Raw genomic sequence first — 26,131 nt, forward strand, 5'->3', positions numbered from 1 at the left:
ATGGGGGTTGTTTCACAAGTATAGCAGCTGAGATGGTAAAATGCAGCATCTTAAGGACATTTTCCGTTACGCCTGCCTCACTTTCAGTTTCTTCCCGAGCCTGGACCACATACCCCCTGACCTTAATGGGAGTGATAACTTGTAGCTTCAGCTTTGTTCCCTGTAAGGATCTTCTTCCCGTGCACTGGAATCCACTTGAGACTTCTGTTTTCATGGTGTGGAGGGTGTGAGGTGGGCAGAGAGGTGCGCTCAGTTCCCTGCCCCAGGGACGGACTCTGGCTCTAAAGCTGAGGCTTGATGCAGGATGCAGGAGTCCTTGCTGCCGTGGTGCCCCCCTACCCTGAGGTAGCCTGGGGGTTGGAAGGGAGGGAGATTGCAGGCGGCCCACATCCAATAATTAACACCTAACTTTGAGGTCAGTTATTGCTTACTTGCATTTCATTATCGTGGAGTACTCGCAGCAGAGGGAGTTTTGGCAGTTATTTGCCGGTTCTTATTAATAAGTAATCACTACTGGGGATTGTGCTGGCTCATTCAGTAGATTTATAGTGCTGCACTGAGGCATGAGGCTGTTTCTTAATATCTGTTCTTTCTTTCTTCTTTAGCTTACCAAACACATAGCCTTTATTTAAACTTGTTTTAATGAAGACTCATAGGTAAACTGTGCTCAGGTCTGCTGTTTTGAAAAGCTTGTTAATAGTGGGGAGAACGGATGGTCCTGTAATGAAGTCATTTCACATTTAACTCAGGGCTGGATGGATTCCAGAAAAATGAATTAGTCACATGTGTGGATGGATTTCGGTTTTATAGAGAATGGTGGAATCGAGCCAGTTCGTAATATTTGTCTGCCAGTTAAAATATTGGGCAAAACTTCTCACGTGTACACACATAATGAATAGCAATGCAACTATTTTTCTCCCCGCTGGGAACTTTTCGTGGTTACGCGAAACAGAAATGTTGAAGGCAGGGAAAATGTCGCCTTGAAGCTGGTTCAGTCTTAGCACTGCTCAGTTATTAATAGCGTCCCATGGTGGAGACACTGTGTGCTGAGAACATGAGGGTCTCCTGAGCTCTGTCACCGCCCTGTGACATTCAGCAGGCCTGCTTAGAGTCCTCGGGAACACACTTAATCCACTTGGTTTTTATATCAGAGGTACCAAGCCTTGCTTCCCTCCGGGTTTGGGTGACTGCAGTATGTTCTCGTGAGGTGAGAATCTCCAGTGGATCTTGCAGAGAGAGCTTTCAAAAAATTGTTAATAAAATACTGAAAAAAAGCCTGGAAGGACTTAATATAGATGGATTATGTTGAAAGGTCAGGTAATTTGTATTCTATACCTTTCTTTTTTAAAAAAACCATGTTTTTATCCAGTGCTAAATCTTGATGTTTTGAAATCCAGAAAAGACAATGTTAAGTCAGAATTGAAATCTCTGGTTTTGGATAAGGACAATGGCAGTTAAGGTGATGATCTCCTGAATGAGCTGTTCCTCATGGATCTTACAAAGATACCTTCCTTCAGGCAAGATGAAGAAATGAGCACCTAGATTTTTGAGCATAAAAGATAAACGTTCAGCTGTCTTTTGCTGTCATGAACAGCAGAATCCTGACATTTCAGCTCAGTTCTTCAGGTTCTTTTAAATTTCTTCTTCAAATTACTCATTCCTAACACAAGGTTAACAGCCAGGTATGAAGCTGAAGTCATAGTCTCTACCCACTTAATTTGTGATTAACTTAATCTCAGCCTCTTCCTTTTTTGGAGATGTTATAAAACTAATCTTTGAGGAGCTAAATAGTGTGTGTAAGTTATTATTGGAGAGGTGGGAGGAATTCATGCTCTGGAAGAAGGTCTAAATTGGGTAGATTTAATCCACAGCTGTGTTAATTTGGAATCACAGAAACACAGGAGGTGAGATACAGGGGTCATTTTGTCTTAGTTGATTTACCTGTTCCAAGGCAGGATTAGCTGTACCTGTATTTTGTCTGACAAGTGTTCATTCAAATGCTCTTTTAAATGCTCTGAAGTGTAGTGAAGAATCCACAGTCTTCCAGCACAACCCACTGCAGCATATCACTTCCTTGTTCTTAACTCTTAACACACAGGAAGGACCTACCTCATGTTAACATTTTTCTTTCTGCAGGATCATTCCATGGTCTAGTTTTGCAAAGTGGTTTGAGATGTTCCCTTGGGAAGTCCTTTATAAGTGTAAAACATTAACAACAACTTTGTGGCATGCTTGCATCATTAATTCATCATGAGTTGCTTCTGTTAAGGGCTTTTATGACAAAAGTATGTTATATCCTTTATTGGCAATAATTCTAGAAAAATAATCTGATAAAGAAAAAGCGTTCCTAGCATCTAAACGACCTCCCTCTGCAATGTGAAAGCAAAGTTAAAGGAAGATTTATTGGTTGTTGTACAGGTCTGACTTGGAATTACAGTTCAAGTGCTATCACCATGAAGACAGACAAATGAACACAAACTGGCCAGCTTCAGTCCAGGTCAGCGTTAATGCAACCCCACTTACCATCGAACGTGGCGACAACAAGACATCTCATAAACCTCTGCACCTAAAGCACGTCTGCCAGCCAGGAAGAAACACGATTCAAATTACAGTCACAGCATGTTGTTGTGTAAGTATGCTGAGCTCACGGCTGCAGCTGCTGATGCTGAGTTTGCTATTTAGTACAGTTTGCAAATGTTGCCTTAGCTGAAAGAGCCTTACTTTCATTTTTTTCTGTGCATTTTTCTGGTAAGGTGCTTGTTTGATGATGTTGACACAGTCAGAGTGCTAACATGGAAATTTTTGCTACTGAATTATTGCAGAATGTAGTGGTGTCCTTCTGATGTCTCTGAAAAGGCTTGTGGTGTAGGGGAGGAAGGGAGTTTGATCTCCAGGTAGGAGATCATTTAGCATGTGCCCGTGTAACAAGGCGGCTAAAGTGTATTAACGTAGAAGCAGATTATTGTGATGCAGACTGTTGTCTGGTACTAATTTCATTTACTTAGGGTATTAAACTGTGTTTGGTTTGACATGAGAACTTCAACACCATAATCATTGGTGGTGGTGATGATTTTTCAAATACCTTTTCAGATGAAAAACTCATATTCCATGATGCAGTCTAGACCATGCAACTTTCCCCTTTCTCCTTTTCCATGGTTTAGTTACTCTCGGGACAAGTTCTGTATTTTTAATGCGGACTGTTGTACACATACGGTCTGAGCTTTTGACTGTTCTGTTGTCACTGACAAGAAAGCAAGCTGCTACCTCTCCCAAGGTCACAGTGTGAGGCATTTTGACAAGAAGCCATCCACCCATTTGGCTTTAGTTCACACTTATGTTTCTCCACATAATGTCATTTATCTGGTGGCTAAGAGCAGGGGCAGCATCCTGTGAATCCACAGCGAGCTCTGTGTTGGGGAAGAAGATTCAGTTGGTTCCAGACACATCAGTAGGAAGTAGTTTTTGCAACTTCCAACGTAGTCTGAGGGCAGGCAGGTAGGCTAGACTGTGTCAAAGAATCCAGGGTTTTAAAAATAAACCCTGATGTCAGAGATGAATACATCAGCCCTGTGTATTCTGAATATTAAGGAGGGAGAATATGCAGAAAATCTTTGCTTTTTTTAAAGCCCTTGTATATGTATGCTCCTGGAGCATGGAACAACATACTGTGCAGCGTGCAGAATATCCCTAAGGGAGCGCATGTGCGCAGCAGAGCAGAACCAGCTTTCGTATTTAAGCGTCAGGCTCTTACGGAAGCCACATGTCCAAGGGAAGAATGCAGCTCTGTTCAGCAGCATATTTACCATGTGTGTTTGGTTCTCTTGGTAACAAAATGTGTTTTCTTTCAGTCACACTTGTTCGTGTTGCAGTTAGTACACCGGCCATCAGTTCGATCTGTACTTCAAGGTCTACTAAAGAAACGCCTCCTCCCAGCAGAACATTGTATCACTAAGAGTGAGTTTTCATTTTGTGTGGGTGATGGCTTTCCAGAATGCCTATGTTCAGTTGTGATAAGCTATTTCTACACAAGATTTACTTGCTTATTGAAAACCTTAAGCTGTACTTGTCAGGAATTTCCAGAACATCATGTGCGTAGATTAAATCCTCGGTATCCTCAAATGTTGAGGGCTATTTGGGGAGGGTAACAAAGTACCAAGGACACAAACTTATTTCCCAACACGGACTCTCCCATTCCAGGAGAATCTCTCTGGCTTTTCCCCCATATTTGTTTTTTACTTACCTAAAAGCCCCGTGTAGAAAGATTATTCTTTATTTGTTTAGGGCTGCTTTAAGTACTTGTATGGCACGTTATTTAGTTGAGGGTATAGCTGATACGCATGTGTGTGATGGTTTGTCTGTTCAGGAGAATGTTCTAAATTACACAGAATACACCTATGTGGATAAATTGTCCATTAAATTGGACCTTAAAGGTTGAAGTGTTAGTCTTTCAGATTTCTACATTAGAATTTACAGTACACTTGTGTTTTCTCACACATACACGTACCTTCTTCCTAAACAGTAAAGAGGAACTTCAGTAGCGTAGCAGCTTCCTCTGGCAACGCGACACTAAATGGGGAAGATGGAGTAGAGCAAACTGCTATTAAAGTGTCTCTGAAGTGTCCGATCACATTCCGGCGGATTCAGCTCCCAGCAAGGGGTCATGACTGCAAGCATGTACAAGTGAGTAGATGCCAGTGGCCTGGCAGTATTCCCTCAGCCACGTGTTGTTACAGTACCTTTAGCTTGGTTATAGTATGAGAGAGCCTAATGAAATGGGATTTCTTTGTGTCTATCAACTTAAATAATTAACTATGTATATGTTTAATGTAGAGGGAGAAAGTAAGCTATTTGGTTTAGTTTTCAGTGCTAGCAGGCTTTTTTTCATGGCAGTTTTACTTTTGTCCACCTGATGCAGTTAATTTCCTCTTTTTTTCTTTTTTTTTTTTTTTTTATCCCCCCTTCTGTGTTTCTTTCTGATACCTAGTGCTTTGATCTGGAATCTTACTTGCAACTGAACTGTGAAAGAGGAACTTGGAGGTGTCCGGTATGCAAGTAAGTGCAACCATACTACATGAAATGCAGTTGTACATGATTTGACCAAATTCAGATCATATTTAAGGTTATGGAGGGGAGAAGAAGGAAGTGCTAGGAAATAAGGTGTATGTATTACATTTACCTAATAGCATAAAGTCCAATGAGAATTCTTGCAATATTTCATAAATTGAGGGAACACCCTGGATTATTAGAAATTTAAAAACAGATAACGAGATACTTTCTCACAAAATACGTAATCTGTGAGCTCTCATTATAGGCTATCAACAGGTTATGTAGAGTTCAAAAGAAGCTCAAATATTTACATTGATAAGACAGATATCTACATAAACGAATGAACTGGGAGTTTGTATTCCCCTAGATTATGAAGTATAAGCAACTGCCAGACAACAACATGCCATGGCAAAAGAACGGATAGTCTATTCTGGAGTTATTTTTGTATAATTTTAATGTTGTAATGCCCAAATTACTGAACTTCAAGTATTTAGATACTAAAGTGTTCAGCATCCAGCTGAACATTAAGTAAGGATGCCAAATAACTGTCTCAGGTACTGTGCTTTGAGTCACATAGATATGCAGTTAACGGCAGTGTTCGAGGAGAGGGGGAATTTTGGAGACTGCAGCATTTCCCAGTAATTAGGTAGGCAATGAAGTTGAATCCTCTAAGGTCAAAGTCAACATCAAGTTCAAATTAGTGAGAGCAGGAAGCAGGAAGGCTTCTAGTCCAGAATAAGGCTGATTTTAAAAAAGGTAAAAGATTTCCAAGGAGCAAAAGTTTGAAGTGATTGCTTAAAGGAAAAGAGGGATACCTTTGCATACTTTCAACCTTATGTTTTCACCAGAGAGCTAGTATACTGCAGAAGAAGTGGAACAAAAAGCTTTGAAGTAGTTACAGACTGCCCATTCTTACATTTAACTGGGCAAAAGGAATTGCAGAACATCTGCAGGCCAGTTCAGTGTCTGTAACCTACTGTGCTCAGTTCACAGGGTTACGAGTTTGTTCCAGCCTCAGCTGAGGAGCCAGGGCTCTTTAGCTCAAGCAGCTGTAGCTGTAGCAGCTTGTACTTTATCTCCGCAAGTCTCCAGTTCAATCCCTGCTGCACCAACCGATGTTAGAAGTGGAGATTGTCCGTTCTATCTGCTTCTGTGGACATTGCAGGCTTGAGACGAGCTTGTTTCAATGACTGTCCATGATTGATACATATCCTAAAGTGCAGGTGCTTTCTCTGAACTACCTGAATCTTCTCTGTCTTCTAAGTTACACTAAAAATATCACAAGAATTGGATGTCTTGCTTCTTTAATTTATGTATTCATAAATCCAGGCCAAAATTTTTGTCCTATTTCTCTGAGTATGAGCACCTGCATTCAGATCTAAGTGCCTACATAACTAAATCATTTCGGGTTTTGTTTTGTTCTGTCCTCATCTGTGCTGATCTTCAGTAAAATAGCTGTAATACATAGTTACTTTGAAGCCATATTACTGTGTAGCTCAAAAAAAAAGAGATCCAATTTGAAAAAAAAAAAATAGTACTAGCTGATGTTCACAGGGGAGATCTGCTATGTTTGAAAAACCTTTAAGTTCACAATATATTTCACTAAAAAAATGATTTAAAGGATGTGAACAGGTTGTGGACACACACAAGTAGATGTATTCTTATCTCATCTGTTTGATGTAGAATACTATTATCCTGGTAATGCAGATGTAGAACTAAAACTGTTTGCCCCAAATCATTCCTAAATTATGTGTTACAGATAGTAAGTTGGTGGATCCAGTTTGCTCATTTCATCACTAACCTATCCTTCTTCCATCCCTCTTTTACACATGTGTAGCGATATTCTAACATGAGGTTTGGGGTTTTTTTCCTTTCTAGTAAAACTGCTCTGCTGGAGGGCTTGGAGGTTGACCAGTATATGTGGGGTATTCTGAACGCTATACAAAAGTAAGTGAACTTATTCATTTCTGATATCCAAGACTAAACAACTAGGAGATATGTTAATGAGTACTGAGATAGTTATGCCAAAGTAGGTCTTAGTGATTGAACTTGAATATTCTATTTCATGGCTCCTTGGTGGAGCTAATGATACAGTGAATCAGTTTCCATCTACTTAATAGATCTTGTTTGGGTTGTCTCTTGATGGCAGCCTCACCAATGAAGCAGAGGGAAGAGTGGGAATGGAGGATTAAATGCTTTCTTGTATTTACAAGTAGTCCCTCTGATTCACATGTGGCAGACCACATAGATATGTTTGGATTTCATTGTGTGGATAAACACAGAAATGTGCTCTCACAGTTGCCTTTTTTAAAACTTGCTTTCGGCACACACTTGAGGAGTGAAAGATCTTGAGGTTGTATTATACTAGAGCATTTCAGAACATTTGTTACCATGCAGATTCTTACGGAAACTTCAGCAGAATTGATTTAAAAAAAAAAAAAAATCGATTAATGTGCTAAAATTTTCACATTATTTTACAGCTCAGAGTTTGAAGAAGTTACCATTGATCCAACTTGCAGTTGGAGGCCAGTCCCTATAAAGTCAGATATTCACATCAAAGATGACCCAGATGGCATTCCCTCAAAAAGATTTAAGACCATGAGTCCAAGCCAGATGATCATGCCAAATGTGATGGAGATGATTGCAGCTTTGGGTCCTGGCCCGTCACCTTACCCATCCCTACCCCCTCCTCCAGGAGGCAACAACTCCACTGAATATGGTAACCAAGGTTAGTTTTACAGCTTTGTGCACCCAGGTGGTCACTCGAGAAGTCAGTGGTTCAGTCAGCTTTGTGATTCAGGTATGTCAGTGCATCTTCTCAGAGAGATGCATAAGGAAAGCAAATTATATGGCTGCAATTCTGAAATTCTGCATTGGTCTTTTCATTTAAGATTCATCTGTTTAGAGGAAAATATATTTTAGTAAGGAAATTGGTGCTTGTCGTATTTATTGCCATGCAGCCCTCCCTGAATCAAAAAACATTGTATGTTACCTTATATATTCACGGCCTGCCACAATATACATCTTTACTCATTTTTTCTGTCCGTTTTCCTTCTGCTCCTCTCTCATTCATAAGTGAAGGTTCCTAGTGCTGTAGAAGTTACAAAGTAGAGAACCTGACCCATTAACCCTGCTACTTGGGCCACTAAGTTTAACTTGTGACCGGGTGGGTGACATTTGGTAGGCCACCCAGAAAGTGGATGACTTTTTAATTAAAGAGATATTAACTGCTTTGCAAACATCTTTGCATTAGAAAATTACTTTTGAGTTCCTCTGCCCATGTGGTGCCAGATTGAGAGACAGGGAACTAAATACAGGCAGTGGAGATACGTTTTCAAATGACTGGTATATTGTGAATAACTCAATTACAGTGACAATTCTGAAAATATGAAACCAGAGACTGTTTCTTTTGCAAGTAATATGATATGACTCAGTTCAGCTCTGGGAAAAGACCAACTGTTCACACCATCAGAATCCTCAAATTGATTACAAGGTGATATATGTGCTTTTTGCAAGCATTTGAAGAAAAATATGGATTGCATGCAAAATATGGTTAATTTGCTCCAATGACTGCAAAACTGATGACAGATGATAAAACTTTTTAGGTTTTCAAACAGATGAATGATTACTATAACAAAGCCAAGAGCACTGAATCACAAATTTTTCACTCGTTTAGTAGGAGTGCAGTCAGAGCATGAGAACAGAGCCATCTATTCTTCGTCATCTTTCTAGCTCATAATCAGGAATGGACAGGGTAGTCACGTAAAGTGGGGTTTAGGGTTTGTGTAACGATTGCTGCCTAGACTGTTATTTCCCTGCTTTCCCCTGTGGATCCTGCAGCAGAGGTAGTCATTGCTTCTCGGAGCCCTGACTCATCAATGGCAGGTGAAACCCACGCTCTCCTATTTCCCCTGCAATAGACATATCAATGCAGAGCACCAGATTATCCTAAATGTCATTATAGGTCTGTCCCTCAGCATGTGGCACAACTCTTGCCCCAGAGAAGGGCGTGCTGCTGCATGGCTGTGACTCCCTGGGCATACTGCCTTGCATCTTCATTCTCCATCACTGCGTGCACTGAAACTTAGTGTTTAGAATTAGGTAATGTCCTCTGATTAACAGTACTCTAGAGCAAAGTAGTAGTAGTATTGCTACTGTGGTTTATGTTTGTTTATTTGGGTTTGACAGTAAGCATACTGAAGTTTAATTTGCAAATATAACAAGTACTCAGTAGTAGAAGACCTTATTCCAGCTCCCTGCTATTAAATCTTTCCTGAGAAGCAAGGCAAGACCAGCTATATTCTGTGAGACTCATCCAGTTTGCAGATTAACAAAATGAGAATTAGTAAGGCTCTGCAGTATTTACATGATAGATCAAAGTCCTAACTTCTTTGAGAAATACTCTTACATAGCTAATGACTTCTATTCCTCTGAGATTAAACTTCTGCTTGTGAAGCTGTGCTAAAGAGCAAATGATGCAGCTACTTCAGTTTGTCAGACTCCCTTGTTGACTTGAACATTTAAAGCTGCTGTACTTTAGCTGACGAACTGCAGGCTCTCCATGCAAGCTCCAAAGCTATTCTATTATTTCAGAGCTCAGTATCATCCAATTCAGTTGCTTATAAGAAATAGCTGAGTGGCTTTAGTTCAATTTTTGCTGCTCATAGCAAATAAGCCACCAGAGTTGGTATCTCAGTTGGAAGTGTTAACACAGGGATCTGGACAGAAAAATATGGAGAGTAAAATCCCTGTATTGGGATACATGCTTGCTTTAGAATTCAAGTGAAGATCACTGGGCTGAGGTGGGATGGATCAAAACATACTGATGATGGTCATACAGTACTTGTCCTGCAGACCAGCAGGGGACTCCAGGCTTGTTGCTAGATGGTAGATGCGTGGGGGTAAATCCAGATCATTTATTCCCAATTGGTGTGAAATTTTGGTGCTTTGGAGAATATTGTTTCAGGCTGAAGTTAGGTGGATTTCATAAATTCACTAGTTTTTCATTATGAGCGTGCATATCCACATGCTGAAACACAGGCTACAGGCAGCCAATTCATAACTCTGAAAATGAGAAGAATAGATCCAAGAGGAGAAAATTGATGTTGTATTTGCAGCGAGTCAAGTGAATTTTATTAGGTTTTGTGGGAGCAAGGAGAATTACATCACAAACCCCAATTAGACATGAAGGCCTCTTCTGCACTGTCTTAATGGAAGTTGCCTGTTTATACTACAGGACAAGAGGGAAAATAGATGCTGTGCTATGAACTGGTACTGTGGCAGCTTCCTGATACAGTTCTGTCAATTAGCTTCATCAGAAACTGAAGCAATCCTACAGTCTTACTGAGTGTGTAGAAGCGTAGACATAAATAACACAGGTGTCCTATAAATAATTCTGGACTTGGGCAGTCAGTCTCAGTTGCACTGAGATGCTTCTGGATGCAAATATTGCAGAGAATTTAATATCCCTTTCACTTCTCGACTTGGTTAAGTTTATGTGGTGACTTGACAGTAGTTTTTCAAAATGTCAGCAGTTTTCAATTAGTTGAAACATGTACATGAATTACTACAGCAGCCAGTGTTGGAAAGCTGAGTGTCATTTTTTCCTCCCTATTCCTCCAGCTCGCTCCAGCAGTGGGGAGCACAGTGTTGTCACATTCAGCGTTGCAGTTGCCCTGTGCTGTCCAGGGAGGATGCTGTGCCGCACAGCTTTTACAAGATACTCTGAGAGATCAATGTTGAGAAACAAATAATTTCTTTCATATCCCATCTGTTTCTTTTTTAGGCAACAGTTACCAAGGTCATGGCAATTTTGACTTCCCGCACGGGAATCCCGGTGGCACGTCTATGAATGACTTCATGCATGGGCCACAGCTGTCACATCCCCCAGACATGCCGAGCAGCATGGCAGCTCTCGACAAACCTCTCAGTCACCCCATGCAGGAATCTGTAAGTAATGGTGCTGTGGATGTAGATTTTCCTTTGTGGGGGTAAGGAGCTCTCATCCAGCTAATGGACTTGCCTTGTGAGCTGCTTTTACTTTTTGTGGATTCCTCACTTTGGAAGTTTGTGAAACACAGTAGTCCTGAGAAATGCCAAAAATGCCATTTTTAGTTTCTGGCCTTTTTGAGTTTTTGGAGAAGCATTTCTGAGCTGTTTGAATTGTCATTGAAGCTTGTTTATCTGAAAGAGACAACCTGGCTCGATGTGCTTGTGTTAATCATTGTACTTTGCTCTGACACCTTCATTCCCTAGGCCGGCAGGGTGTGTGAATGTCCATCTTCAGCAGACAGCTTGTTATAGCAAGACATTGGCTAACTTCAGAGCAGGGACAATATCTTCCCTGGCTTTGTCCCTGAGGGCAAAATTTGCATCAAAGCATTTTGAGAGGGAATTCTACCCAAGTAGCATGAAAGGCACCTTTAAGCTGTCGGGAATAGGACAAGTCTGTAGATTTCAAGGAGAGACGCTGCCACTGGTCTGAGAGCGTATCAGCGTAAGAGACTAAAAAATGGAGGTTCCTCAGTTCTCAGATGGAGAGGCAGAACTGTGCGTTGGAAAAGCAGCTTGCTCAGAGCACTGAGTTTTATATACAGAACTTTATATATCTCCAGAAAATGCAGTACCGCAGCAGCTAGGTGATAGAAAAGCTACCAGCAGCATTTAGCTCTTAGGCATGGCTAGTCATCTATTTTAACTCGGGGGGAAGGGGAGGGTGTACATCCTTTTATGTTCATTTAAGTTACAGGGCAGGGGCTTTACAGTGTGCTGTTACTGCACAGGAAGGATGTTTAACTTGACAAGTCATCTGTGCCATGTCTTCAGTGAATACTAGAAAGTACAATTTCAGAATGTAATGGGGAAATGTGGTAGCAGATGCTCAGCAAAAGCCTACTCAGTCAATGTCTCCTCTAGCTGGCAGTGGGTTTTCCAAGGAGGATGGTGAGAAATAGGAAGAGGGTGGAGAGAGAGTTCTTAGTATAGCTTGGAGAGAGCCCAAGTAACAAGACTGTCTGCAAAGGAGGAGTCCAGAAACCGTAACGACTTTACCACTTTACAGGCTAATAAAGGACGGAACAAACATGCTGTAAACTTAATTTTACGTTGGCAAATTTCACATACCCAACTTAAAGAGCAGTCTGAATTATCTGCATCAGAACCAGCCATACAGTATTAGAGTATAGTAGTGAGGGGAAATACTACCAACCTGAACCACTCACAGCTGTTTTCCTTTGAATCAAAGCCACAGGGAATTATTCTTTGCCTCCCATTACCTGGCACCTACTTCTTGACTTCGTCAGTTAACTGCTATACCTTTGCTATAGTAGTTGCCCCAGTGAAATTTCTGAAGTGGTAGGGTTACGAAGTGGTTGAATATGAAAGTGAAGAATCTGTGGCTTTCTGAAAATGGGACTGCTTACAGATGATAGCAAAGGTGAAAGTTGCTCAAGGCTATGCATGTTCCAGAGCTGTAAGAGGGTATTTGGGCAAATGTTACTAGATTTTTGGTTCTGTGGGCCAGTCTGTAGCAAATCTGATACTTGCTTATGATAGTTGGCAATTAAAGTAAACCTTTGCCTCACTTCTCCCTCATCTATCATGATACGTAAGCTATACTGTTTGGGAACGGGAAGCGGCGCTAAAGCAGGTTCCACCTAGTTTATGTCAATGGCTGATTTTCTCTAATGAGAATCAGTTTTCAGGTCTATTAGCACAAGGGGATTAGATTGACCTTGTCAACGTAGCCATGTAGTCTTCAGGCCACATTCGAGGACTGTTAGTGCTCCCACACAGCTTTTTCAGTATTATAAAGTCTCTGCTTTCCTCTTTCTCTCTTTTTCTCCTTCTTCCTTTCTTCTCTCTCAAAAATGAACTGTTTGTCTGTAGCAGACACTCAGGAAAGGCAGCTTTAAAATTACTGCTTTTAGAGAAATGCATGCCATTAACACATTCCTAAATTGTGTAGCTGAATGTCTTTGGACAGACATCTCTGTACGAAAATAACTATAAATCACATTGCGTAATTGAGCTAAGGTTTTAAGATGTTGCCTGTGCTCTTGTCTGGCTTTCTGTCTTTCCTTTTTACACATTTAAGGTGTATTTTGTTTTCATCTACTATTCACTTTGACCATTTTGTGTTTACAAGGTGAGTCAGGATCAGATGTTTGGTCCTTTTAGACCCGAGATCTATTTCTAACTGGAGCTGAATGCTGCTGAGGATGTTCCTAATTTTCCTGTTATGAAGATTTATGTGGTGGCCCTTATATAATGGTAGGCAGAGAAAGTTGATCCCTCCAGACATACTCCGTAGGTCACTCTAGGAAATGCAGATGTGTTTGACCAGTGTAGGCAGGCTGGGTAATGAGGGCTGGATCATCAGAACTACCTTCTCTCAACACTGTTGTTTGCTCCTGTGGAAGAAGAAAAAATCAAGGCCTGAAACGTGGCTGGAAGTAATACCTCTTTCCCAATGTAAAGTGTTGTGAGTACTATAGAACAGATGTTTCTATGTCAGTGCAAGATTGCTACAAAATAGCTGCCACAATTGCATCATGTTTGTTTTCAGAAATTGTAAACAAGTTTTAGACAAAGGTGAATTCAGAGTTAGCTCTAGCTTAGTGCTTATTGCAGACAGTGTAAGGAGTGGTACATGACTGAGCAATGGATGATCACGCCATAGTTTCATATACACAGTGAAATGAGCTGGTGCCACTGTAAAAAGTCATCACTCTTGTTTCCATTTTCACTTTTCCTCTCTCTCACACCAGCACAAGTGTTGTTGCAGCCATGAAGTGATCTGGATCCAGGTACTGATGTGATTGGAAACTAATTCGGGGGGGGGGAGGAGTTTAGCTTTGATCCATGTCAGTTCCCCAGTTGAGTTCATTGCATGTCTGCAAGAATGCGCCCGACAATGAAGGCATGGATGGGAAAAGTGGCCAAGAACAGCAGCAGGGCAGGATGGCATCTTTCAGTGGTTCTGCCAGCTAACCCAGCAAAAGAGTTGGTAAAACTATGACCCCAGTAATGGAGAGCGATATAAACCATCAACTTAACCTGCTGATCTTTTTTTTCACTGTCAATTTTCTCCTGAGATGAAAGGAACATTGTTCTGCAGCTGGCGGGTCCCGTTGCTCTACAGCTATACATCTCAGCACTCCTACAGGTCGCTGTTGGGCTCATAAAGAGTTGTGGTGTTTTGTGCTGTTAAGCTGAAGATGTAGTTGTGTCTGCTATAAGCTTTTCTTTTATAGATTGTAAATGTTTTAAGAGTGCCAAAGTTTATGTTCCTAAAAACAGCTCTGGAATTACCTTGCTATGGAAGCAAAGGCAACTTTGTTAGACTCCGCGGTCGTAGTATGGGTTAGTGTTTTTAAAATAAAATGATGGGAGTTGCAGATGCAAGCTGAACATACACAAAGTGTATTGCTTAGAATGTTTTTGCACCATGGCAAACTTATCATAAGTTAGCTGAATGCAAACAGAAATGTTGAAGTCCTGAGCATTTTGCTTTCTCACAGGCTGGTGGAGTCTGTGGCCTAAGTGAGATGGATTTTGAACCTGTGATGGCTGTTTAAGATTATGGTGACCCTCAGTCTTACAATGAACAATTACTCCCTATCCAACAGTTATGTCAGGGCCCAAGATACTGCCTTATCAACTAAATATTTATGTATATAAAATGCTTGCCTATATAAACATAATGTAGAATTTCTGACCTGCTCATTTGTTTTGAAACATGTCTGAGAACATATGAATGCCTCTTGGTTTAAATAATTATTGATATAAACATGCCAGTATGACTCTTGCTTTGTGCATTCAGGGATAAATTTAAGAGATTATTCAAGATAATCTTGTTTTGTTTTGTTTTTTTCCGGAAACTCCTTTCCCACTGTACCAACACTGTCTTAAATTGCTTTTTACTTTTTGTTATTATTAAGCTTTCTTAGTTTCCACACTTTCTGTTGCACGTGTCCTCAATGAATGAAGAAGGAAACAGTACTATTTGGACAGACATCTACTTTCACTTAGGCTTTTGTGAAGTTTTTAGGCTGCAGATTAATTTACATTAAGGTCTGGTCTGTGGGCAGACTTTGTACAAGTTTATCTCTAAGGTAACAACAGTAATGTTGCAGAATACTTTTCAAGGAGTCAAGCTGTGACCCTAATGGAGAGAAGAGTGTGTATCAGGACGTTTTAAAAGTTACTTTAAACTCTTATATGGGAAAAGAGGCCCAAATGCAGTGTTGCACATAGAATCCTTCTCGTTTCCACCAACGTTCATACTACCAAAGTATTGAAAAGGACCTCTGTGTAGCTGAGTATGATTGTCCCAATGGATCAGTATTCAGGTTTCAGTTTTCATCAGTGGTGAAATGGATTTTTTAAAATGCTTGTTTCTGTAATTTTTTTTAGTTTTGTGGGAACATTTTAATTAAATTTTGTAATAACCTCCCTTTTGCTTTCGAAAACTGAAGACTAAGGTTAAAATAACCTTGAGTTTACTGTGATGTGAAAGGGTCAATGCTGACATAGCATTTTGCTGGTTTCTGTTGGCTTGGCTTGGATGAATTTCATGCTGTTTTTGTATGTATCTGTTCTTTTATTTCAGCTCCACTTTGTGGCAATATGTAGCGTTCCTCAAAAAATGTTTACATTTTTTGCTTCTCCATATACCCAATTAACATGAGACATTTGATTCTGAAGCATTCAGACACTTCTTTCTCATGGCACCAAGGTCAAGCCCCAAAGAATCCACTAGCATTGAATGTGACATGCAGCAGAAGGAAGAATTGGGCCTGTGCATTTTTGTTGCTTCTCTGTCATGTGAGAAAGACTTTCGCCCATTCCTCCATAATAGAGTTTGGAAGATGCATGTGGTTTGGTAGTTTATTCCCCACGGAAAACATAAAAAATACTAAGCTTTTGCTAGAGAACTTATCCACAGCATGAATACAAAACAGAAGCGTGATCATTAGCTTAGTTTAAGCTAATGCATTGTACTTTGCAGTCAGCAGGTATGCAGCCACCTGCAGCAGCTCTGCTGATGGGTGGGGAGCTCGCTAGCTGAGCCAAATTGGTTTTTTGTCAACCATCAGAACCCATGAATATCAGCGAGGAAAATCTTCAGCCCTTAAAAGGGGTGTTGCATTTGGAAAAGAAAAGGAGGCGGGGAGTGGGGAAGGGCTGGTGTTTGCAAGATGTTTGTAATGAGCTGAAACACGAATAGGCAGTGGTGTCAGGGAGCTACCCAATAAGGGGGCTGAGCAGAAATGATGCATTTTCTCGGTTAATCAGTTTCCTGGCGTAGGGATCATTACTCAACAAATTCTCCATTCATTCATGGAATTTTTTAGGGCAAAAGCATCTGCCTTGCTAATGCTGAGCAGCACCCATAAGCCTCCTTCCCTCCTCTTTGGGGTTCGTTATTTTGCATCTTCGAGCGCAGTTTCCCACATCACAAGGAAGCAAACCAACAGCACAAATCCAACATGTTTATCTCCCCCGTGCAGATAACCTTCAAAAAGCTGAAACACTTCCTCCGGCATTGGGATATGGAGTTTTCTTTTCTGATTGCGCTTTTTTATTTCTTTTGGGGTTTTTTTTGGGGGGGGGTTGGTTTTTTTTGTTGTGTGTGTCTCTTTTTAATTTATTTAAGTTATTTCTTTTTGTAACATGCAGTTACAGAGTCAGGCACTGCGAGCACTGTACCTTGTGGCCTCACTTTCTTTTCCTGCTTTTTTCCTCCTCCGCAGATCCCTCATCCCGGCAGCACTGATCAGTCCCATACTTCCATGCAGCAAGGTTTGCACGTCCCTCACCCCAGCAGCCAGTCAGGGCAGCCATTACATCACAGCGGGCCTCCTACCCAGCAGTCCCGGCAGCCGCCCCCGGCCGCTTCTAGCAACCATCCACACAGTGACCTGACCTTTAATCCCTCCTCAGCCTTAGAGGGTCAGGCTGGTGGACAGGGAGCACCCGACATGCCGGAGCCCTCGCTGGATGTAAGTCTGTGTCATACTATCATCTGCCTGCCATAGCGTGTGCTTCGCATCGCGGCGGGAGGGCGGGGAGGACGTGGGGACGGGGAGCCGCTTCCACAGCGCATGCCATCCTTTCATGCTTTGGTACATGGGCGCAGGTGCTGCAGCCGAGGTGATAGGGCACTCCTGGCTTGCTGGGAGAACGGTTCTGGTTTGAGCAGCTGCGTGGCGTGCGAGCCGTCCCCTCTTGCTAGCACTGAGGCAGGCATTTCTTCAGACGGCAGTTCAAGCACCAGGCTGGGAGCCATCTCCTCCCTTCGCCCTCATCGCTGGACGGGGGCTCCCGTGTGCTCGTCTAGACCTTGAAGCCATCGCAGTGCCTGAATAAGAGGAAGGACGCAGCTGTGTGTGGTTCTGACTGTGGCGGAGCTGTGCCAAGCAAGCTGCACGCTGAGCCCTGCAGCATGCCCTGGCCAGTGGGAAGGGGATCTGTGCTGGCCCACCCTGTGGCACCGTCCCTGCTCCCTGCCGCCAAAAACAGGCTGTGCCTATCCATACCTGCTCGTGTGGGTAGCGCAGCAGCACTAGTTCTTCCTCCTGGTATGCTACATAGCGAAGTAAACAACAAGGACATCTTCTGCCTCCTTAGCCACTATGGGAGGCAGCTCACAACTAAACAAAGATAAACCTAGTGTTAAGACCAAAAGTAATCTTCCGTCTCTTACCATCCATTCAGTGGAGTCGAAAGTGAATTATCTGAGGTATCTCTCTGGTTAACCACCTACCTCCCGAAATATAAATTCCTTAGCACTAGGATTGGATTTTCATTTGAGTCGTGTTCCCATATGTGTATCTTCTGTCTGTTCCAAAGTCTGCAGCTGCACAGTGTAATTTTCTGAGAGAAATGTTCACCTCTGTGCTTTGGATTTATAGCTGTATTTACTGTTGCTGTATACTTACGTCTTCCCCATCACACATGAGCACTGTGCCAGCAGGTAGCCTCCCAGAGGGGAGGGATGGATGCTCCAGTTACAGGAACAGTGCTCAGTGGCGTAACTTCTATCTGAACCAGACTGCTGCTGTTTCACACAACACAGTCACGTGCACATCCTTTGGGAACGATAGTTCATGTGGCAATTAGAGTTCTGAACCCTTAAGGACCCCGTATGAGCACTATTAATAGGTGAAATAAAAATGTCATTTTTTTCTTCAAATATTTAAGCAACATAAAGTATGCTGTTATGGGTCAGGCACTCATTCGTCAGTGAAAAGCAAAGTAGAAAAACCTGTACATTTATCACAGTACTGTGGTTATCACTGATGGGAGGCTGAAATTATCTTAGCTAAATGAGAAGGCAGGTGCTGTACAGCATGGGGAATATAGTTCTTTGAAATATCTGTGAGCTCAGTCATGATCAGATGGATTATTTTAATGGGTTTAACTTTCAGCGGCTGTGTTGTGGAACCAGGGTGAATAAAGTCCCATGCAGCACACCAAACAGAGGACTGTACCATGGGCAACTTGGTCCGCTCCCTACTGACACAGTCACATTAATTCTTTAGGACTTCAGTGTGGACGTAGTCTAAGGTTTAATGTGGGTTGAAGGATATACCTCGTATAGATACAGATACAGGTGACCGGCACTTGTACCTCAGACAGCAGAGGCACAAGACTCAAATGACTGGTTAGACCTCTCGAGTGTTCGCTTCAGGAGCGCTGGGTGCACCTCTCCAAATTCTGCCCCTAAGTCTAGCACGTTCCCGTAGCTTCTGCCCCCCTCCCCCCTCGCAGCCCCCGGCGCTCCTCTGTCTCTTACCTCGGCTCCTGCACAGCACCCTCAACGCCCAGCAAGTCCTTTCTGAGGTCTCTGGTTTTCACACCAGCTGGGCAGGAGGCAGGCTGTGCCCTCTGACCGAGGCAAGCCGGGGTCACCCTCAAAACCTAGAAGACTTCATCTTCAGAGACACTGAGCATATTGTTTAAAACTTTCACCTTTCTAAAACAATTTTTTTTTAAAAATCCCCTGTACACAAGAATGAGTCTCAGAGACGTTATGTTAAAGTTCTAAGAATTGAGTTGTAAAAACGTAGGGCAATTTCAACCGGTTTTTACTTTCTATGTGTTTGGTGGGGCCGCAGTTTTCCTTTGGGCTTCTGTACTAGGTATTCATAAAAAATTATGATAGCAGGTGAAATACATTTAAAAGCCTTACATCTTTAGTCTAGCACTACGACAACAGCATTTTTACCATGAATAAAAGGAGGTGGTATTTTAAGAAAAGCATTCCTTCTGGGAGATTCTGTTTATGTAAAGTTGACATTGCATTTTTTTCAAAATGCTTAGGAAGTAATAAACTTCTTTCTGCATTTCATGTTTAGCTTATTGAAAAATATGTTCATCCATATAACATTAGAAGATGAAGCTGCATTTCCACAGGAGTAACAGAAGCATATAAATATAATATTTGCATGCTAAATGTGATGCAGTCAAGCTTTTATTTATCAATATTATCAATACTTTATTATAGTATTTGAAAACATAGAATAACCTAAAATGAATTTCTCATACCTAGTATAAAGTTTGTTAAAGCAGTCCATATTTTTCTGTCTTTGCTTTAACACAACACTGAAGATAAAGGGAGCTTATTACAAACTCTTCCCTGCCGTTTTTTATAGATGACACTTTTACTTTTGACTAGGATATGGTAAGATGCAGAGTGAAGCAGAAAACATTGCCTGGTACACAACCCAGGAGTTACTATTTGCTTGTTATCTGTCAGATCAAAAAGAATCTGAGTGATGGCTGGAAAAACAAAATTTTCTATTTGAAACACGGTATTAATAAAAATAGAAATAACACCCCCCCAGCTATTCTTTTTGATACTTTAAAACATTGTGGAGGTGAGTGCATTTTCTGTTGGATGGGGTGTTATGCTCCTGACCATTTACAATGTCTGGAATTGCATGTAATTCTGTAGTTGCGTAAGTACTTCCAACCACTGTAAACTCACTGCCACAGAAAGGAGAACTCACCCACCTGCCTTGCCGCTCCTCTCCCCATACTCCTTCTCAGTTGGGTTTTTTTCCTCTTTTTTTTTTTTTTTTTTTTCTTTCTGGGCTAGTTTTAACCCTGGGCAAGTTCCCTGCTCCAGCTCACTGCCCCAGAGCTTACATCAGCACACAGAGGCGTTAGGGGGTGGCTGAGGGGTGAGGAAAGGACAGGGCTGCCTCTTCCTATAGGGATGCAGGCTTTGGGTCATCATCGCACTGACATGTGCAAGTCAGACCAGTCTTTGTTGATCTGCCTTAAAGCTCAAACATGTATTACTCAAACTGCATGTTTCAAGTTTTTATTCAGTGTTTTATATGAAAGTAACATACATAACGAGCATTTATTGAGAAGTTTTTGTCAGCATCACTAGCCAGGAAATATACTTCGTTTATTGATGAACTTTGTGATGAAGATGTTGATTGAGAAACCCTAAATGAGATGGTAATGTAATTCACAGGTGAAAACTGAGTAATACAGGTGTTCACAAACAAGTGGATACTGCATCATCTTAGGGTGGTAGGTTTGTGTCGCTGCCTTCCAATTTATTTGGATATATACATATGAAAGCCAGTTTCCAGGAATGTGTGGTGTTTAATCCCTTTTTTTTCCTCAATTGTGTTTCTGTTATCTGTAATTTTCCTTTTATCTTTATATTTTATAGCTGCTTCCAGAACTCACAAATCCAGATGAGCTGCTTTCGTACCTGGATCCTCCTGATTTGCCAAGCAATAGCAATGATGACCTTCTGTCTCTCTTTGAGAACAACTGAAACCATGTGTATTCTCCCATCCCTTTCACTTGTTCACACGTGTGTGGCTGCACAGCGAGGAATCTTAACACTCCTTTTCCACAAGAGAAGAAAAAAAAACCTCACAACTTGATCCAATGGTGCACTCCCTGCTTTCTTCATCTCAGAACTGGTTTTGTCAGCTTCAAAGACTGCGAAAGTGATGGGAGAAAAAAATACAAAAAATAAATAAATGCAGTAATCTCCGAGTCTGCCGTGCTACACATGACAAAGAAGCATAGACAGTTGTGCAGCTATTGGAAACCCCATTTGTTGTTCATCCTCTAGAGAGAGAGTTCTGTGATAAACATAGTGTGAAGTATCTTGGCAAAAACGAATCTTGGCAAGGGAAGAAAAGGCAACAAAATGGAACTGTCTTTAATTGACCCATCTCAGAGTGTCCTTCCAACGCGTGTTCTTCCATTTTTTTGAAACTGTATCTCCCTCCACCCCACCGCCCCTCTGCCCCCCTCCAACCACAGGTTTGCATTGGAGTGATTGTCCTGGCCGCACACAAAACGAAAAACAAAAACACATGCAAAGCTCAAAAAAGCACAAATCCTACAGTCAAGTGGCAAAGATAGGGAAGACATACAGGCCCGTCAGAGGGAGCCAGCAGTTTAGCTCACGCGACTTCAGTAGCAGAGTCCTGAGAATCTCCAGGCTGCAGCCGTGGGTGTTGGTATTTCTGCAAGCAGGAATCTTAACCACCTCTTTGCAGAGGATTCCTCTGGCCAAACACACAGATTGGAAACACCCAGGAAAAATTTAAAAAAAAATATTTCCAATGTTTAGGGATTTTTTTGTGGTTTTGGTTTCAAATCAGTACTGTTTGTGGCTGCGTTAACATCCAGCTGTTGAGATTGCTGTAATAGATCTTTTTGCCATGAATGCCATACGGAATGGAAAAGGGAGGGGGGATGCAAACCAACCTGTTCCTGATTATTACCTACAGCCTTCGGTGCCCCGAGCATTGTGTCACTGTCTGTACTGCACAATACGTAGTAAGACAAGATGGGTTGAAGGCAGCCAGGAAATCACTGCAGAATGGAGGGAGAGTAACATCACTATCTGCAGAATTATTCTTAATAATCAGCTTGAGAAGGGGCATTGACATTGGACAGACATCTTACAGCTTCATTTTTGTTTTGCTTTGTGTTCCGTTTTCGTGACTGTTACAGATGATTCAGCCTTTTTCTTTTCTCCTCCTTCAGTTTCTTTTTTTAAACTTTGGCTGCCGGGATGAGCTCTTTCTCCTGAAGGACTGGGCATGGGGAGAATAAGTAACTGTCGGTAGATTGCTACTGCCCTCAAGAGACCCTGCTGCCACAATCACTGTCTTGCCCCTGTGATCTGTGCTTCTCGTGTGGTTGCTGCTCCTGCATGAGCTTCCTATTGCTTCTGTGCCCATTTCTGTGCTCTTCGTCTCCCTCTCTCTCTTCCTCTCTCTTATAAATGATGTACAGTAGCTGTGTAAGAAGTGCATGTGTGCCAACTTTGCCCTTGTGGTGCAACATTTCAGCTTTTGCCCACTGTACAGTTATTGGCTTCGTTTCTTTTTGTTACTAAAGCAAATTTGACCCTACTCCTTTTCCTCATCCCAAACCCAATCAAACACCCTTCGTTTGCTCGCCACAATATGTTTTAAACTGAAGTGCCAGGCAAAATTTTGTTTGTTCCTGTTGGTTTGACTAGATAGCTTCCTAGCCCTCTGTGTTTAGTTTGCAATGCTGTAAATGGCATGCTCTGTGCTGACGACTCTGGATTTGCTTTCCTCACCAAAGTCAAATTTGTAAATTCTTTGCGGTTTTTGTTTTATTTTGCTCTTTTTGTTAACGTTTCCCACTACTGCTGTACATGCGTCATGATATATATATGCTAGTCAGCAGCACCTTGCTGTAGATATTAAAGGAAATGGCGGTTTAGTTCTTTTATTTTCCAGTAGGAGTATTGAATCTGTCAAACATATTATGTAGAGATGGTCCCACACTTATATTTTTCCTGTTTCAAGTTTTTTTAAGAAAGGCGCTGTTCATTATGCAAAATCAATTATTTTAAGAATTGCTATTGTAAATATCTTTGTGAATATTTTAGTATCGTCTTTGATAATATTCAACATTTTCATGATCTGGTTATACTTTTGCTGGTGTTTTTAAATACCTTGTCTGAAGAAAAATATGGGTCCTTTTTTAAAAAAGACAATTGAGGGTTCTTTAACAGAATAAGGGAGTTGGTTTTTTTTCTCCCCCCCGCCCCTCCCCCCGCCCCCCCCGTTTTCTTTTGACAAATTAGCCCGAATTTCATATCCATTTGTGTGATGAATGAATTGATACATCAGGCAGTACCTGGACAATCAGGGCCCAGCTCTGTCGTGGAAACATAATAATAAGTGATTGCCTAGGGCAAAAAAAAAAAAACCCAACTAACCAACCGATGTTCATTGACTGTGGGTGATTGTGGGCTGGTAATGGCAGAGATGTTGTTCGTTTGCCCAAGTGAGCAGAACACCTAGGACCAGCTGTCTGAACAGGTAAAGATGCACTAAGGCAAGCAGCAAGTATGTAAGGTACCGTATTTATATCACTATACTGGTGCTCCAGGCTCTGAAACTGGGGCACAGTAACACTTAGGGATGTTGGTGGGTGGGGGAGGGAAACAGTATCGTATATTTTATTCTGCTTAGAATTGTCTTTTTTCTTATGTAGGCATGACAACCTGTAGAGGATCTCTGCAGAATAGTAAAGATACCTTGGTGTAATACATGGTAATATGGTTGTGGTGTGGTGCTGCTATCACACAATTCCTAGGAAAGACCGTTCTTCAGTTACAGATGTGTTTTGTAGCCGTTTTACTGTAGTAGTTTCCCCCTGTATTTTTGCTGCATTGTTTATATAGCTATTGAAGTCATTAGCAGGGGTGGCTAATGATAAACTGACTTTATGCCCTTAGAGTTTGGGGTTTTTGTTTGGGGGGAAGTTTCTTAAGCCATAGGTTTGGGAATAAAGAAGATTTCTCACTACTAGTTGGAACTGGTTGCTCAGATTTTTTTAATTGATTCTATTTAACGTTCCACCCTCCATTGATTCCTGAGCAGCTAAGTTAGTCACCTGAAATGATTTTTCTCTTAAACACAACATTAGTATTTTAAACCAGGTATGTTAAGGATTGACCTTTTGCTAACTGGTAGTATTTAAAATGTATCATTTAAAAGTACCTGTTGGAAAGTATAAAGGGAGAAAAAAACCCCATAGATATTAGCAATATGTTTGGAGCAGTGTTTGCATCTGCTTTGTACAGTAAGAGAGAATTAAAGTGGACGGTTGACATTTTTAAGCTTACAGAAACGTTTGGTTTCTAAGAAGAACTTCAGAGAGAAAACACGATTTTTACCCATCACCCAAATGTTGGACATTTGAGACAGTTTTAAAACTTATCTGTCAGCTAAAATCAGGTACTGTATAGTGGAGTCAGTATGAAAAAGCTTCTAAATGAAAATTTAGTTATTTTTTTATCTGTTCACTGCCGTATTAAAGTTTAGAGAAAAAAAACCTAGCCAATAGGGTAATCACAGTCATTTCTTTTAAAGCTTAATTATTATATGAAATTCCAGTAGCATTTTTCTTCTTCTTTTTTTGTTTGTTTACTTTTTAATTGTTTCCCTATGGAAGTTCATCTGGGAAAGAACCCACAGAGATCTACAGTTCTGCTGCCAAGACATTATTATAGGACTGACAGATACACGCCAATGTCTGCAGTGGAGACTCAAGGGACAGCTGTACATATGTAAATGACAAATAGAGACATGTTAACAGAAATGCATTCATTTTCCTTGGAATGTGCATTGTTTTTATTTCGCAGGAAAAAAAAAGCTTGAAGCTCCATCTTATGTGGAAAATGAATCCTGTTTGTTAGCGTTTGTGGAGTCTCAGCATTTGTTTCACTTTCACTTCTGTAATATACTCTGATCCTTTGTTTTGTTTTGTTTTATCTACATGTAATATTTAGCTTACGTGTACTAGTCTATCACCTGTGTATTTTTAGGGTGCTACAGAAATAATGAAGAAAAATAAGGGGATTAAAAAAAAATTGTAACCAAATTCATACTTTGTACAATTTTTGATATCACGATCAGAGGAGAATTAAAAAAAAAAAGTACAATCTGAAGTAACATGCAAAAATGGCCATTGTCTTTGTTTGTACATTGTATGTACAGTACAATGCAATCATTTCATACTTTAAACTGGTCAGAAAAAATAATTGTGATTTTTAGTCTTGCAAAACTGTATGTAGTTAGATGATGTGACAACCTAATATTTATCTAATAAATATGTATTCAGATGAAACCTGTATATTAGGTGTTCATGTGGTTATTTTGTATTTAAAGATCAAATTATTTGACTATTGCTAGACATTTATATACTCTGTTGTAACACTGAAGTATTCTCATTTGCTCATGTTAATTTTTTTTTTTCCTAAATAAATTTGCAAAATTAAGGTCTGGCTAATTGGCAGCTGCTTTGTAAATTTTTAGTTTCTGTTTGAAGCAACCAGCTTCCCCTTTGCCCTCACCTGGTGGGTGTTAATGTGGCAGTCAGTTGCGCAGGATGTGCCTTTCCAGGGAGCAGGACTCGCTGCAGGAGGGAAAGGTGTGAACCGCCCTGGAAGAGACACAGAATAAAAGATGATGAATGCAAATTTACTGATAGGCATGGGATCACATAGAAGAAAGTCCCTGCCGAGCAAGGTATTGGTGACCCGCAGTTCTGCACCCAGGGCACCGCGTATCACCTAAACAAGTAACAGTCACTTTGAAATGAAATCTTTGCATGATATGAATAACAGGAAAGCAGGGCTTGTCCCTGGTGTTGGCACGCGTGGAGGGATTAAACATCCAACACAGTAGATGGCTAGCTTGGTCTTTGTTTTAAATTCTCACGAGTTTGATACTTTTCTTTCAGTTGGAGCCTGTCATTATAGTGAAATTAGTGACCTTGGAAGATGACTAAAATGAGATGATTTTTTTTAATGCATCCCCATCTTAAAGTTGAAGGACTTGGTTTCAAAACACAGCCTCTGAGTTACAAAATCTGCTTAATTTATCTGCCTCTTTAACTGTAAGCAGGCTGAATCGTGACACAAGGAATACACACAGAGTCGTATCAACAACAGCCGTGGCATGCACACGTCCTGTCCCGGCGGAGTTCTACACCTGTATTTAGCCATGACCACAGGTGGCAGTCACTTTGCATCTGAGAACTTGTT

The 26,131-nt window shown here is 41.1% G+C and overlaps 1 protein-coding gene across 1 annotated transcript in view; it reads left to right on the top strand.

Annotated features, from left to right (window-relative positions):
* ZMIZ1 (zinc finger MIZ-type containing 1) overlaps positions 1–23,093 on the top strand; it is a 309,751-nt gene extending 286,658 nt beyond the window's left edge. Inside the window, exons 14-22 of the mRNA XM_050898815.1 lie at positions 2,419–2,629; positions 3,849–3,954; positions 4,520–4,680; positions 4,985–5,052; positions 6,925–6,993; positions 7,527–7,774; positions 10,832–10,995; positions 16,803–17,051; positions 20,744–23,093. Of these exons, the coding sequence (XP_050754772.1) occupies positions 2,419–2,629; positions 3,849–3,954; positions 4,520–4,680; positions 4,985–5,052; positions 6,925–6,993; positions 7,527–7,774; positions 10,832–10,995; positions 16,803–17,051; positions 20,744–20,851 (1,384 nt within the window). The 3' untranslated portion in view covers positions 20,852–23,093. The remainder of the gene's footprint in view (positions 1–2,418; positions 2,630–3,848; positions 3,955–4,519; positions 4,681–4,984; positions 5,053–6,924; positions 6,994–7,526; positions 7,775–10,831; positions 10,996–16,802; positions 17,052–20,743) is intronic.
* Positions 23,094–26,131: the final 3,038 nt, after the last annotated feature.

Source organism: Gymnogyps californianus, chromosome 6, assembly GCF_018139145.2.
Source record: "Gymnogyps californianus isolate 813 chromosome 6, ASM1813914v2, whole genome shotgun sequence".
Classification (NCBI taxonomy): domain Eukaryota; kingdom Metazoa; phylum Chordata; class Aves; order Accipitriformes; family Cathartidae; genus Gymnogyps; species Gymnogyps californianus.